At 33.1% G+C, this 12,757-nt stretch overlaps 1 protein-coding gene across 1 annotated transcript; it reads left to right on the plus strand.

The window, feature by feature from the left end:
• Nucleotides 1-4,340: 4,340 nt before the first annotated feature.
• Nucleotides 4,341-12,019, plus strand: LOC136211069 (S-adenosylmethionine carrier 1, chloroplastic/mitochondrial). Its single transcript, XM_066002590.1, has 9 exons — nucleotides 4,341-4,719; nucleotides 4,860-4,975; nucleotides 5,087-5,144; nucleotides 5,769-5,918; nucleotides 6,994-7,204; nucleotides 7,954-7,999; nucleotides 8,468-8,588; nucleotides 9,823-9,895; nucleotides 11,005-12,019. Exons 1-9 carry the CDS (start codon nucleotides 4,593-4,595, stop codon nucleotides 11,228-11,230), a joined length of 1,128 nt encoding a protein of 375 aa, XP_065858662.1. The 5' UTR covers nucleotides 4,341-4,592; the 3' UTR covers nucleotides 11,231-12,019.
• The last annotated feature ends 738 nt before the right edge of the window (nucleotides 12,020-12,757 follow it).

Genomic DNA, 12,757 nt, shown 5'->3' on the forward strand with positions numbered 1-12,757 from the left:
TTTAAATTATATTATGAAATTATAATATTTTTAGTATCCATCAAGAGTAATCCGGATAGGTGGTTTTTATTAAAGTCCGTATTTAGTGAGAAATACGGCCTGTGTACACAGTTGAAAGACCTATCGGGTATGGCAAAGAAGTGTTGAGTAAGACCATGCGGGATGGGCAAATTATGAGATATCTCGATTCTATTATATTGTGGGGATTGATATATACGGGGATTATCTCTCGGATGTATACGATTTATGAAGTGTTTATTGAGATATGATTTATGAAGAATTTATTGATATACGGTTTATGAAATATTTATTGAGATACAGTTTATGAGGTATTTATCTAAATACGATTTATGAAGTATTTTATCGTAATACGGTTTATGAAGTGTTTATTGATTTACGGTTGATTTGAACACATGTTTTGATATTAAGTATTTTAATACATTGATTTACGTTTTGACTATGATTGGTATTTTAAGAAATGATAGCAAGCTTGATATTTTAAGTTGGAAGTTTTGTTAAAAGTACCATTTGACTATTTTATTATGGTTTAATCCATAAAATGTTCGTTTTTAAGAATATGAATTTTATATGATGCATTTTGAAAATTAAACTATAGATATAGTTATTTTGAGTATAATTAATTTATGTAGTTGATAATTACTTACTGAGATCTTTGTCTCACGTTTTTAAATGTTTTAATGTTTTAGGCGAGAAAGAGCAAGGTATAGAAGAAGTTACGAGTTGATAAACGAGGTTGAAGTATCAAGTCAGTGACTTGGTCTTTAGTTAGGACATTTGCCTTTCATTGGAAATTTGATTATATTTGATTATATTTTGGGGCTTGAATGTAGTAGATATATGAATTCGTTTATAATATACATCTAAGAGGAATACTTGAAAAGTTTGAAATTTATGATATTCGGATAATTTGGAGACTATAGGTATTGATTCAGATCTTTCTATTTCACGCCCGATGCCGATTGAGGTCAAAAGGGGTCGGGTGTGACACATGCTGTCCTGAAGACTACTCAGCTTGACTTTGCTATTCGTTGCCTTTGATTGTTGTCAATTCATAAACTGAGTTCTCACCTTCTATGGTCAGCTCCGTTCTGCAGGACGATTCTTACGAAGACTTTTGATACTGAGTTTTGTTCCACTCAGTTTTGTTGATTGGCTTGAACAGTAAGCTTATGTTCTGAAGATAGCTTTTCTTCTTCGATGTTGAGTTCCACTCTACTCAGTTTTTGCTGTGATCTTATGCTGACTTCGTCCTGTCTTACCTTTTATTTCTATTTGTATTTATATTTATTCTCAACATTGAACAAACATATTAGTACAATTAAATCAAAGCACTTAAATTTAATTGTCTCTTAATCATGGATTATTTTGTCAAATCAAAATCTCGTTGGAAAGGTGTTTCAACAAATTATACTTGGACTGCACGTTTTTAGGTGTTAGTCCATGAGGTCCAACCTAATCCTATCAACAATATAATAAGTCTAATCGATATCTAGTTATGTATTCCGTGGAATGAATCAATTAAGATGGATTTGAGTGGTAAATACCTCTAGTTGCCTATTCCATGATAAAGATAATATCGCCACATATGTGTTTAATTAAGTTTCATTAGATGTAAAATTTCCACCTACGCAAGACATCCTTCCATCTACGCATAAATGCACCTTTTCTAGATTCGTTTTAGTTGTTATCTTCTAAAATTATACTTGTTGTGTTATATATATTAGCTACTGCAAATCACCATGATCAACGTATCAATAATATTTGGAATAATTACTTCTCATATGGTACGATAGGCCTCTAAAGTTTGAATATCATCATGTCTATTGTTTCCTTAAATTCTTCTATATTGGCTACTTCAACCAATTCATCTAATTCGTTCAACACCTCTAATGTTTCTTCCAATTATTCCTTTTCAATGGGTAGTAATTTCGGCTTTAATCTTTTCATGCTCACGCTGAATTTAAGTCACAGTTTACCAGTTAAGGTTTTTTTTAAGCATACTAGTTAAGGTTACCCCCCCCCCCCCCCCCCCCCCACAACTTACTCTCACTTTTAAAGGCTGTTATTTTTTCAATCATGTCGATGGCTCATTAGTTCGTGGTGCAAATAGTAATGATTTTATTCTTTGGGAAGATCACCAAATTATGTCTTGGATTTTTTGTTCTGTTTCAGATAATATGCTTCTACAATTGATCGGTTAAAAAATTAGTAAGGAGGAATGTGATCGCTTTCATATTGCTTTCTCTCAAGGCTTTTCTCCTCAGATTCAAAATCTTCGCTCTCAACTTCTTACCCTTAAAAGGGATAATGATTCAACCTCGACTTATATGTAAAAGGCAAAATCATTGTTTGAAATAATAAGAGGCTTTACAACATCCGCTGGGTACAGATGATTTTATTGACTGTATTTTATGGGGTCTAGGTCCTACTTATAGACTTTTTATCAAAGGTTTGGAAGCTCATTTGCAAGCTATTAGTTTCGATAATCTTTATGGATTACTTGTCAGTAAAGAAATCCAACTAGTACAGGATGCCATATCTGATGGCCTTATTATTCTGTTAGCTAATTATATGTCTCAAGGCTTCGTCTCTAGTCATGGATGAGGAAGAAGGCGCTTTTCCCGAGGTGGAAGGATGTCCTGACATTAATTGCTCGTCAACATCAGAAAAAACAATCAGAGTTCCTTTACGACTCATTTGCACGTAATTTCTCGTCTCAACCTTTTCCAAGGGAGCAGCGTAATATAGCTAAACTTGCCACTAATATTGCTTCAGCCTCAATTCAAGCACATTGACCATCTCTCATGGACACTGAAGCTACTTGTCATCTTACTTTGAATCTGGAAAAACAAATTGACATTTTCTTTTTTATATGTGGTGAGTATTTTAACACGTGACGGAGCGTATCTTTCACTTTCTATATTTAATAAATTCTATTGATAAATAAATAGTCATTAAACGTAATTGGACAATAATATAAAGTCGTTTATTTTATTTTTGAAAATTCGGAGGAAATTGAATTTTTGGGCCAATTATAAATATAAACCTATATATTTACAATCGGCCCAACAAGAAGTATTGTCCAGAGAAGCTCCAGCCTGTCAAATATTTTGATGGGCCTATTAAAAGTCCCAAAGTCAAATACGGTTTTTAGATTTTTTTTTACATAATTTACATTTAATCCATAACAATTTAAAGAACGGTGAATTAAATATTGATGCAGCTTATCGGGTAGATCGGGACAAAATAGGATATGGTGATGTGTTATAGGATCATTCGGGAGCATTTGTCTTTAAGTTTTTTACTCTTCGGACAATAGAAATTTTAGGATTGCAACAAACATGCAACAAACATTGAAGATGGTGCAAGATCACAGATGGTCTAATGTGATCGTAGAGATTGATGTAGATGAGATAATACGAGCAATGCTGACTCGAATTAAGGATTTTACTGAGTTTGAGGTTATTATTGATTCTTGTCGATGTTTATTAGCTGAGTGTGTTGATGTTTTTATCATTTTTAATCGAAAGTCAACCAACTTTGTTGCTCACTCATTAGCTAGTCCTTGACTAGGTCTTTAATTTGATATTTTAAGCTTTCTTTTATCTTCTGATGTGATTCGGTTTTCTTTTCCATTAAACTTTGAGATATATAAGTATAAAGGGATAAGGTGCAAAAATACCCATACTCTTAACCATTAAGAGCAATTTTACCACTAACATCTAAAATAATGCAATTTTACCCCTAACGTTGGTAGTAAAGAGCAATTTCACTCCTAACATTGGTAAGTTAGGTCGATTTTATATATCATTACAAAATATAGATGGTTTGCTACTTATTATGCACCAGTTACACATCGATTAGTTCTAAAAAAAGTTTTCACATTTTTCTTTTATTTAGTAATAGAATTAAAGATTAATATTTTTTAAATTTGGCGAAATATTTAAATTTTTCTGTCCAACGCGTATAAAATACAGTATAATTTTTTAAATTTTTTTTTTACATCTATTAATGTGTTTGTGATATGTTACTAATGAGTAATAAAATGATGTACATGTAAAGTGTAGATGATGAAATTTGTGATTGAGAAGACAGTTTGAAGAATTATTTTTCAAATTGATCAAATTTATGAATGTTAAGAATAAAATTGCTTTTAACCCTTAACCTTAAGGATAAAGTTGTTCCATTTTAAACGTTAGAGATAAAATTGTGTCCAGTTATCTTATCCCAAGTTTAGAAATCATATTTCACAAGTGTTTTCCTTTCTCTAACTCGAAAACGGCGTCATTTTAAGCTAATATATGTACGAAATGAGTGTCAAATTTTAGAAACCCTAAATTTATTTTCTGCCATTTCTAAACTACTCCTAGCTCTGCGCCTCTGCTTGCTTCTGCTCTTCAATTTCTGGTCCAAATTCATCAAAATCCAGTGCCTTCGATTATTGGGAATTGGGAATTTATGTGGGTAACTGTCAATTTGAGCTTCAGATTGAGTTGATACAAATTCATTCGAGCTTGAACTTGTATGATACAGATTTCCCAAAATTTTCAAGCTGCAAAACCTAAGCCCAAATGCGCAGAAACACTGACAATCAAGAGCTGACGCCGCTAAAAATGGCGGTTCAGACCCCAACTTCCAACGCAGCAAGTCAGCCTTTCACATTGAATTTAAGCACTTCACATCATAATCAGTTTATTGGTCAGTTTTTCTCCTAACTTGCGATTTTGCTTTTGTGGATTCCATTTTAACTTCCCTTCTTCGTTCAACATTAGAATTCATTGTATATCCGGCCATGAACTAATAATCTTTTCTGTTTAATTTGATGTTGTGTGGTGAAGTGTGGAGAGAGTTCTTATGGGGAGGAATTGCTGGGGCTTTTGGGGAAGGAATGATGCATCCTGTTGATACCATAAAGACAAGAATTCAGAGTCAAGCTATTTTTAGTGGTAGTCAGGTTTGAATTATTGGTTTCTACGTTTATTTGATTAATTAATACTTAACAGTTACTTAGTGATATTTTGGGGTTTAGAGAAGTGTTTTCTTAAGTTTACATTCATTAATTCAGAGCCAGAAGAGCATCCGGCAGATGGTCCGAGCTGTCTGGGCTGCTGATGGAATGAGAGGTAAATGATCAGAGTTTTATTTCTTATTATGATATCTGGTTCTCAATCTCTTAGTAATTTTTGGGTTTTGATGATAAGATAATGGGATAAAGTACAAATTTAACCATATAGCTATTGGAGGACACAAATTTAGACTCCACATATAAAAACATGCAATGTTAGTACTTACGTTTTGCAGATGAAACAATTTCAGACTCCATTAATGTTATATCCAACAAAAAACCATTTCCCCTTAATTTGGTTCCACATGGACACCCCTGGAAGCTAGGTGATGCAGACATGGATCAAATTAACGGAAAATGGGTATCTGTTAAATCTGCCGTTGATGGACTCTGAACTTCCTCCATCTACAAAACGTTATTTCTAACATTATACGGTTTTATATGTAAAGTCTAAATCTGTTTTCCCCCAATAACTACATTTTGTAGCTGATTATAAACATTACATTTTCCTTGGAGGGATCAGATCAAGAGTACATGTGATTATTGTTTATATTTCTATGATTGTCTGTATTGATTATTGTTCAGGTTTGTATAGAGGTATAGGTCCCGGAGTAACTGGATCTCAGAGTACATGTGATTGTTGTTTATATTTCTACGATTGTCCGTACTGACTATTGTTCAGGTTTTTATAGAGGTATAGGTCCTGGAGTAACCGGATCTCTTGCAACTGGAGCAACATATTTTGGTTTCATAGAGTCTACCAAGAAGTGGATTGAAGAATCCCATCCTAACCTTGGGGGTCATTGGGCTCATTTCATTGCTGGCGGTATTGGTAAGCTGTCTTCACCTTCTGAGCCTTGTATTACTTCCATTCACAATTAGGAGTGGGAGTTCGGGTTATCATGTTAAAAATGTATCATGTTATATATATGTTCCAAATGATATAAATGTAAGAAAAATGATAGTCGTGTTAATCATGTAGTGTCGGTTGAATTGTCTTTATAAACCTGTTGTCGTGTCAAAAATTTATTCACGATGGTATGGTCTTATCAATACTGTGAAAGTGCAATATCACATATGTGCTCCAAACAACCTTTGAGCAGTATACTTATACACTTTTTGTGTGAATAATACCAATTTGCATCAATCTCATTTGCAATCATTTGGCATTATACAACCGTAGCACTCCAAACTTGTTCAGAAAAGTCTAATGACTCCTCTAACTTTTAAAACGATTGATTAGCCCCTTGAAGTTGCTTAAAATGACATGATTAGCCTCTTAAATTCTATGTGGTAGTGCAAGTAGAAATTTGGATAAATTGAAGCGCATATCACTTTAAGCAAGTTCAGGAGGTCAATAAGTAACTTTAAGTTCAGGGAGCCAATAGGTCAATTTAAGAAAGTTTAAGGAGTTAATCTCTCATTTCAAAGTTCGGGGGACAATCAGGTTTTATGGCCAACTTGGAAGGGTTGTGTATGTACTTGGCCAATTTTACATACTCTCTGGACATTTGAAAAGGCTTTATGCTGCTATATCATGAAAACCTTAGGTAAATTACATCTATGGCCCCTAAAGTATAGTGTTACTATTATGGTCCCTAAACTTCATTTCTTAGACATAAAAATCCTCGAACTTACATTGCTGTAACATTAACATGCAAATCAACAAAAATGTGTAATTTTTTTTATCGAAATGATAACTTGGACAAGTTCGATACATCATTGACTCTCTTTTTTATCAACATCACCCAAAATTATGGTCAAACACCTATTTTATTTTTACTATTTCATTAATTTTTAAAAGATTTTGTTGATTTGGACTTTTCATAATTCTGGAGTGACCAACTATTCAATTTCTCTGACAAATCTAGTTCATCATTTCATGATCTTCTTGTTCAAATTTTCAGGTGATACACTTGGTTCTTTTGTATATGTTCCATGCGAAGTAATAAAGCAAAGGATGCAGGTGCAGGGCACAATAACTTCTTGGACTGAAGCTACCATGAAAGCCAACGTTCATGTAAATTCTGGTAAGCAGATGTATGGCTATTATTCTGGAATGTTTCAAGCTGCCAAATCAATACTGAAGGAGCAAGGACCAAGAGGATTATATGCTGGGTAAATCGCTGCAACAAATCTCTAGTAGTTGTCTAAACGAATTTTACTATGTTTAAAGATGTCTGGAATTGGCCAACTTGCCAATGTTAGGCCCATAATTATACCATGAAAATTTCTCTTGGCTGGCAACGATAAGGGGTAAAGTACACTCATGACCCCTCAATTTAGGCTTAACTTTCTTTATGGCCTCTCACCATCAAAACTAGATATTAGTAGTCTTGAACGTTGCCTTTATTAACATAAAAGTCCCTTATGAAAGTAATTGACCTCAAAATGATCATTGACGACCTCAAAATGGAAAAGTTCAGTAATTAAAGTTGTTTAGAACCACATTTGTTACGGAACCACATTTTCTCAGTTTTCCAAAATCACCATTTTGAAGCTTTCTCTCTCTAAACAGCCACTTTATCTCTCCTAACTAAACATTACCTAAATGATCTTAAAACTTAAAAGTTTAAGAATATGTTCTACAATGGAGGGTTGCCTACTATTGAAGTGGTTAAAAGTTAAGGGACTTTTATGTTAGTAAAAGGTAAAGTTTAGAGACCTTTCAGTCCGGTTTTGAAGGTGAGAGACCTTAAAGAAAGTAAGGCCTAACTTGAGGGGTCATTCATGGATGTAATTTACCCCAACAATAAAGGTATTTTTGTCCAAATATTAATCAAAGGGTTCTCTTCATGCATGGGGAATGCTTCTAAATTTTCATTTTCCACTGCTTGTTTTTTAGTTTTACTGTTTTCCATTTGCAGCTACTGGTCTACGCTTGCTAGAGATGTGCCATATGCCGGTTTAATGGTTTGTATTGTTGTGAGAATGTTGATGCTCTCTTTCTTTAATCCCCAAAAATTGGGTTATTTACGTCCATGGTTCTCCAACTATCGGAAATGAAACAGAAATGACATAAATCTTAAATTTTTAATGAAAACACCATCATTGTTTAATTTTGGTTTCACTGATGATCATTTTGTCTGGAAATCAGTGAATACATTCGCCGGAGATACCACATGGATGACATGTTAAAATCTCACCATGTGGAAATTTAAAAATAAAAATTTATTTTTTTCCATATAAAAGTTGCCATGTGGAAAATAAAAAATATACATGTTTTTATTTTTCTCGTTAAAAATATAAGATTTGTAGCATTTCTTCTATTTTCTATAGTTGGAGGATCATTGATGTAATTTACTTGTAAGAAGTTCCTTCAAAGTTATTGACACTGATATAAAACATGTTTTAAGTTAATATTGTATGTACAAAATTCAGGTTATGTTTTATGAAGGCCTGAAGGATTTGACAGAATATGGGAAGAAGAAATGGATACCTAATTTGAATTACTCAACTAATAGTACTTTGGAGGGGCTTGTGCTAGGAGGATTGGCTGGTGGTATGTGCTTTACGTGTGCTTTAAATCAAATTCTAGTTCAAGTTAACTACAATTTCCATTTTTAAAACATAAAACTTCTTACTGAAAGAACTTCAAATCCACTTCAATGTTTATAGCTAAAAATAGAGGTGTCAAAATGGTTGACGGGTCAATAAACATATCGTATTCGTATCTATTCATTCATTCCGGACCTGTAAAGGGTCAACCCTGGCATTCATTTAGCAAATGGGTTGACACGGTGACACAAAATTTTAACAGATTGACATGATTAATTGAATGAATTAAATGTAGGTAAGGGAAAGTTACACAGAAATTCATTTTTTAACAACTATTTACAACTATGTTAGTCATAATTTTGGATTATATCAAACTAGTAAAATCAGTACTTTTAATATATTTTAAGGATTAGAATTTATAAATTAGAAATCTAAAATATATTTTTTAGGGTTTATAATTTATGAATTGAAGTTTAGAATTTTTAAACTATGGTGTAAAATCATAATATATAAAGAATAATGACATATTAAGAATTAAGTTTGGTGATATGACTTAGTTGTAATTTTGTACTTAATTATGATATTCATGTATTTGACCCAAAAATAACATGACCCGTTTGACATGAGTGGCCATTTACAACACTTGTGGTCAAATTAATGGTTTATAAAAATCCACTAACCCACTTAACCTATTACAAAATTTATTAATAAATTATAAATGCTAGGGAAAGGAAAGGAAAGGTTATATATATACACACACACTCGGTTTCACAATAGAAGAGATGTCTTCTATAGATTTTTTTTTTTTGTTTCATAATACATGACATTTTGATTGAATCCATGGATAACAAAAAATTTTAGTTAAAATTAATCGTTTTTCTTAATTCTTGTGCATCCTCTTAAAAAACCGAGAATATATATATATATATATATATATATGTAAACATGCATACTAGGATAAAATGACTTGTAAATCCATAGTATTTATAAATTTACTTTATGTTACATGGGTCGGGTTGACACAATCTGCCTACTCCTAAAAAATTATACAGGTCATAACAAGTTGACGAGTCAACCCACTGACACGACCAATTTACTTTGCAGGTTAAACATGTCAACTTGTTAACGACCCCCACCCATTAAATCTTAACTCTAATTCATGTAATTTGAGGGTTATGCGAGTCGGATTGTCGTTAGGGGTATTTTTTTTACCTTTATCCCCTTAAATTTTGATTCAGGTTTCAGTGCATATCTTACCACACCCTTGGATGTCATCAAAACAAGATTACAAGTACAAGGTTCGACTATAAGGTATTTATTACTATTACTTTGTCTTTAAATTTCTATATGGATATTCTTGGGGGCAAAAACAAATGTGTGGACCCTGTACTTGGTTAAATTTGAAAAACAGGTCCCTATAATTTTGACTCATTTAGCCTGTGTACTTCCCACAATTTGTCATTCATTCAGGCCCCTCTATTTCAATTTTGGTATAATTGGCCTTGGTACTTCCTTTTTCCCGCAAAATCTGCCCCTTGATTGACTGTTCTGAAATGCACATATTATTTATCATACGGTCGGAGAGTACAGTTTGTGTTTGATCACATAACTTTTAGGTTTAATACATCAAAGTATTTGGCCAAAAAAACCGACCCTTTGAACTTTGGAAATGTTTCATTAGCCGCCTGAACTTATTTGAAGTGACCTATTGACACCCTAATTTACTTAAATTGATCTTTAGCTGCTTCAACTTCCTTAAAGTGATAGATTGACCATTGAACTTGCTTAAAATGATATATGCTTCAGCTTGCTCAAATTGCATCTTACTCTACCACGTAGCATTATGGGATTATAAAGTCACTTTAAGTGTTGGGCTTTTGGAGACAAATATATATAGGCCCAACTGCAGCGATCCAACTAAATGTAACCTCTTTCTCTGTAATCCGTATCTCTTTTATTATAGTGAAATATCCTGGCTTGGTAGTGCCCCCAGACGTAGTCATTCATATAGAGTGGCGAACTGGGTAAACAATTCTTGTGTGTTTGCTTATTTTTCGTTTATCGTAATTTCAATTATTCTTAACATTAAGCAAGTTCATAGGGTTAACGAAACATCCTCAAAGTTTAGGAGTTCAATTGGTTTTATGGGCCAATTTCAGGGACCCTTGGTGTATTCAGCCTAACATTTTGGAGATGTCTCGTTAGCTTTGTGAACTTGCTTAAAGTTACTTTAATGGCCCCTTGAACTTGGTTAAAGTGATCTATTACCCCTGAACATGTCTAAAGCGACCCGTTGGTCCGTAGAACCTGCTTAAAGTGATACATGGTTCAACTAGTCCAAAGAAGGGTTAATCATGTAATTTTAAGTAAGTTTAACGATGAAAGAATCATCTTTTTAATGTTTTATGAATCAATTGAAGGTACAATGGGTGGTTGGATGCAATGCAAAGGATATGGAAGAAGGAAGGTATGAAGGGAATGTTCAGAGGAAGCATCCCCAGGATAACATGGTACATCCCTGCCTCCGCTCTTACTTTCATGGCTGTTGAATTTCTCAGAGACCATTTCAATGAGAATAATAAAAATCAAGAAGTCACAAGTTTGTCTATAGAAAAAAAGAACTCTACTCTTGGAAAGGTAGCTTAATAATGCTCACTCGTTCACACAGAATTGTTATTCTTTTATAGACCGAGATAATAATAGAATTTCTCGGTTTCGAGATAACATTTTGTGAGGCTTTTTTGATTTATCTTTTGTCAATCATACATTGACATGTTGCCCCATATGAATTGCTCGATTTAGAGAGTGAGCTGTTATATAACCAAATTTGCTCGATTTAAGATATGAATCGCTGAGTTATTGCAGTCGTTTGAGCTAAAGCTTAATACAAAATTGTTATTCTTTTATAGACTGAGATCATAATCGAATTTCTCGGTTTCGTGATAACATTTTGTGAGGGTTTTTTGTTTTGTTTTTTTGTCAATCAAACATTGACATGTTGCCCATGTGAATTGCTCGATTTAGAGAGTCAGCTGTTATATAACCACATTTGCTCGATTCAAATATGAATCGCTTGATTTGTATATCGAGTTATTTCACGTGTTTGAGCTAAAGCTTAATAATGCTTCACTCAAACACAATTGTTATTCTTTCAAAGACCGAGATCATAATAGAATTTCTCGGTTTTGAGATAACATTTTGTGCGCCTTTTTTGTTTTATCTTTTGTCAATCATAAATTGACATGTTGCCCCATATGAATTGCTCGATTTAGAGAGTGAGCTGTTATATATTTAAAATATGACTCGCTGGATTTGTATATCGAGTTATTTCACTTGTTTGAGCTAAAGCTTAGTAATGCTTCAATCGAACACAATTGTTATTCTTTTATAGACTGAGATCATAATAGAATTTCTCGGTTTCGAGATAACATTTTGTGCGGCTTTTTTGTTTTATTTTTTGTCAATTATACATTGACATGTTGCCCCATATGAATGAATTGCTCGATTTAGAGAGTGAGCTGTTATATATTTAAAATATGTCTCGCTTGATTTGTATATCGAGTTATTTCACTTGTTTGAGCTAAAGCTTAGTAATGCTTCACTCGAACACAATTGTTATTCTTTTATAGACTGAGATCATAATAGAATTTCTCGGTTTCGAGATAACATTTTGTGAGGTTTTTTTGTTTTAGTTTTGTCAATCAAACATTGACATGTTGCCCCATATGCATTGCTCGATTTAGAGAGTCAGCTGTTTTATAACCACGTTTGTTCGAGATAACATTTTGTGAGGCTTTTTTGTTTTAGTTTTGTCAATCAAACATTGACATGTTTCCCCATATGCATTGCTCGATTTAGAGAGTCAGCTGTTTTATAGCCACGTTTGCTCGGTATAAAATATGAATCATGAATCATGAATCGCTTGATTTGTATATCGAGGTATTTCACTGTTTTGAGCTAAAGCTTAATAATGCTTCACTCGAACACAATTGTTATTCTTTTATAGACTGAGATCATAATAGAATTTCTTGGTTTCGAGATAACATTTTGAGAGGGTTTTTTGTTTTATGATTTGTCAATCAAACATTGACATGTTGCCCCATATGCATTGCTCGATTTAGAGAGTGGGATGTTATATAACCACGTTTCCTCGATTTAAAATATGAATCGCTT

The sequence above is a fragment of the Euphorbia lathyris genome, chromosome 1 (genome assembly GCF_963576675.1).
Source record: "Euphorbia lathyris chromosome 1, ddEupLath1.1, whole genome shotgun sequence".
Taxonomy (NCBI): Eukaryota; Viridiplantae; Streptophyta; class Magnoliopsida; order Malpighiales; family Euphorbiaceae; genus Euphorbia; species Euphorbia lathyris.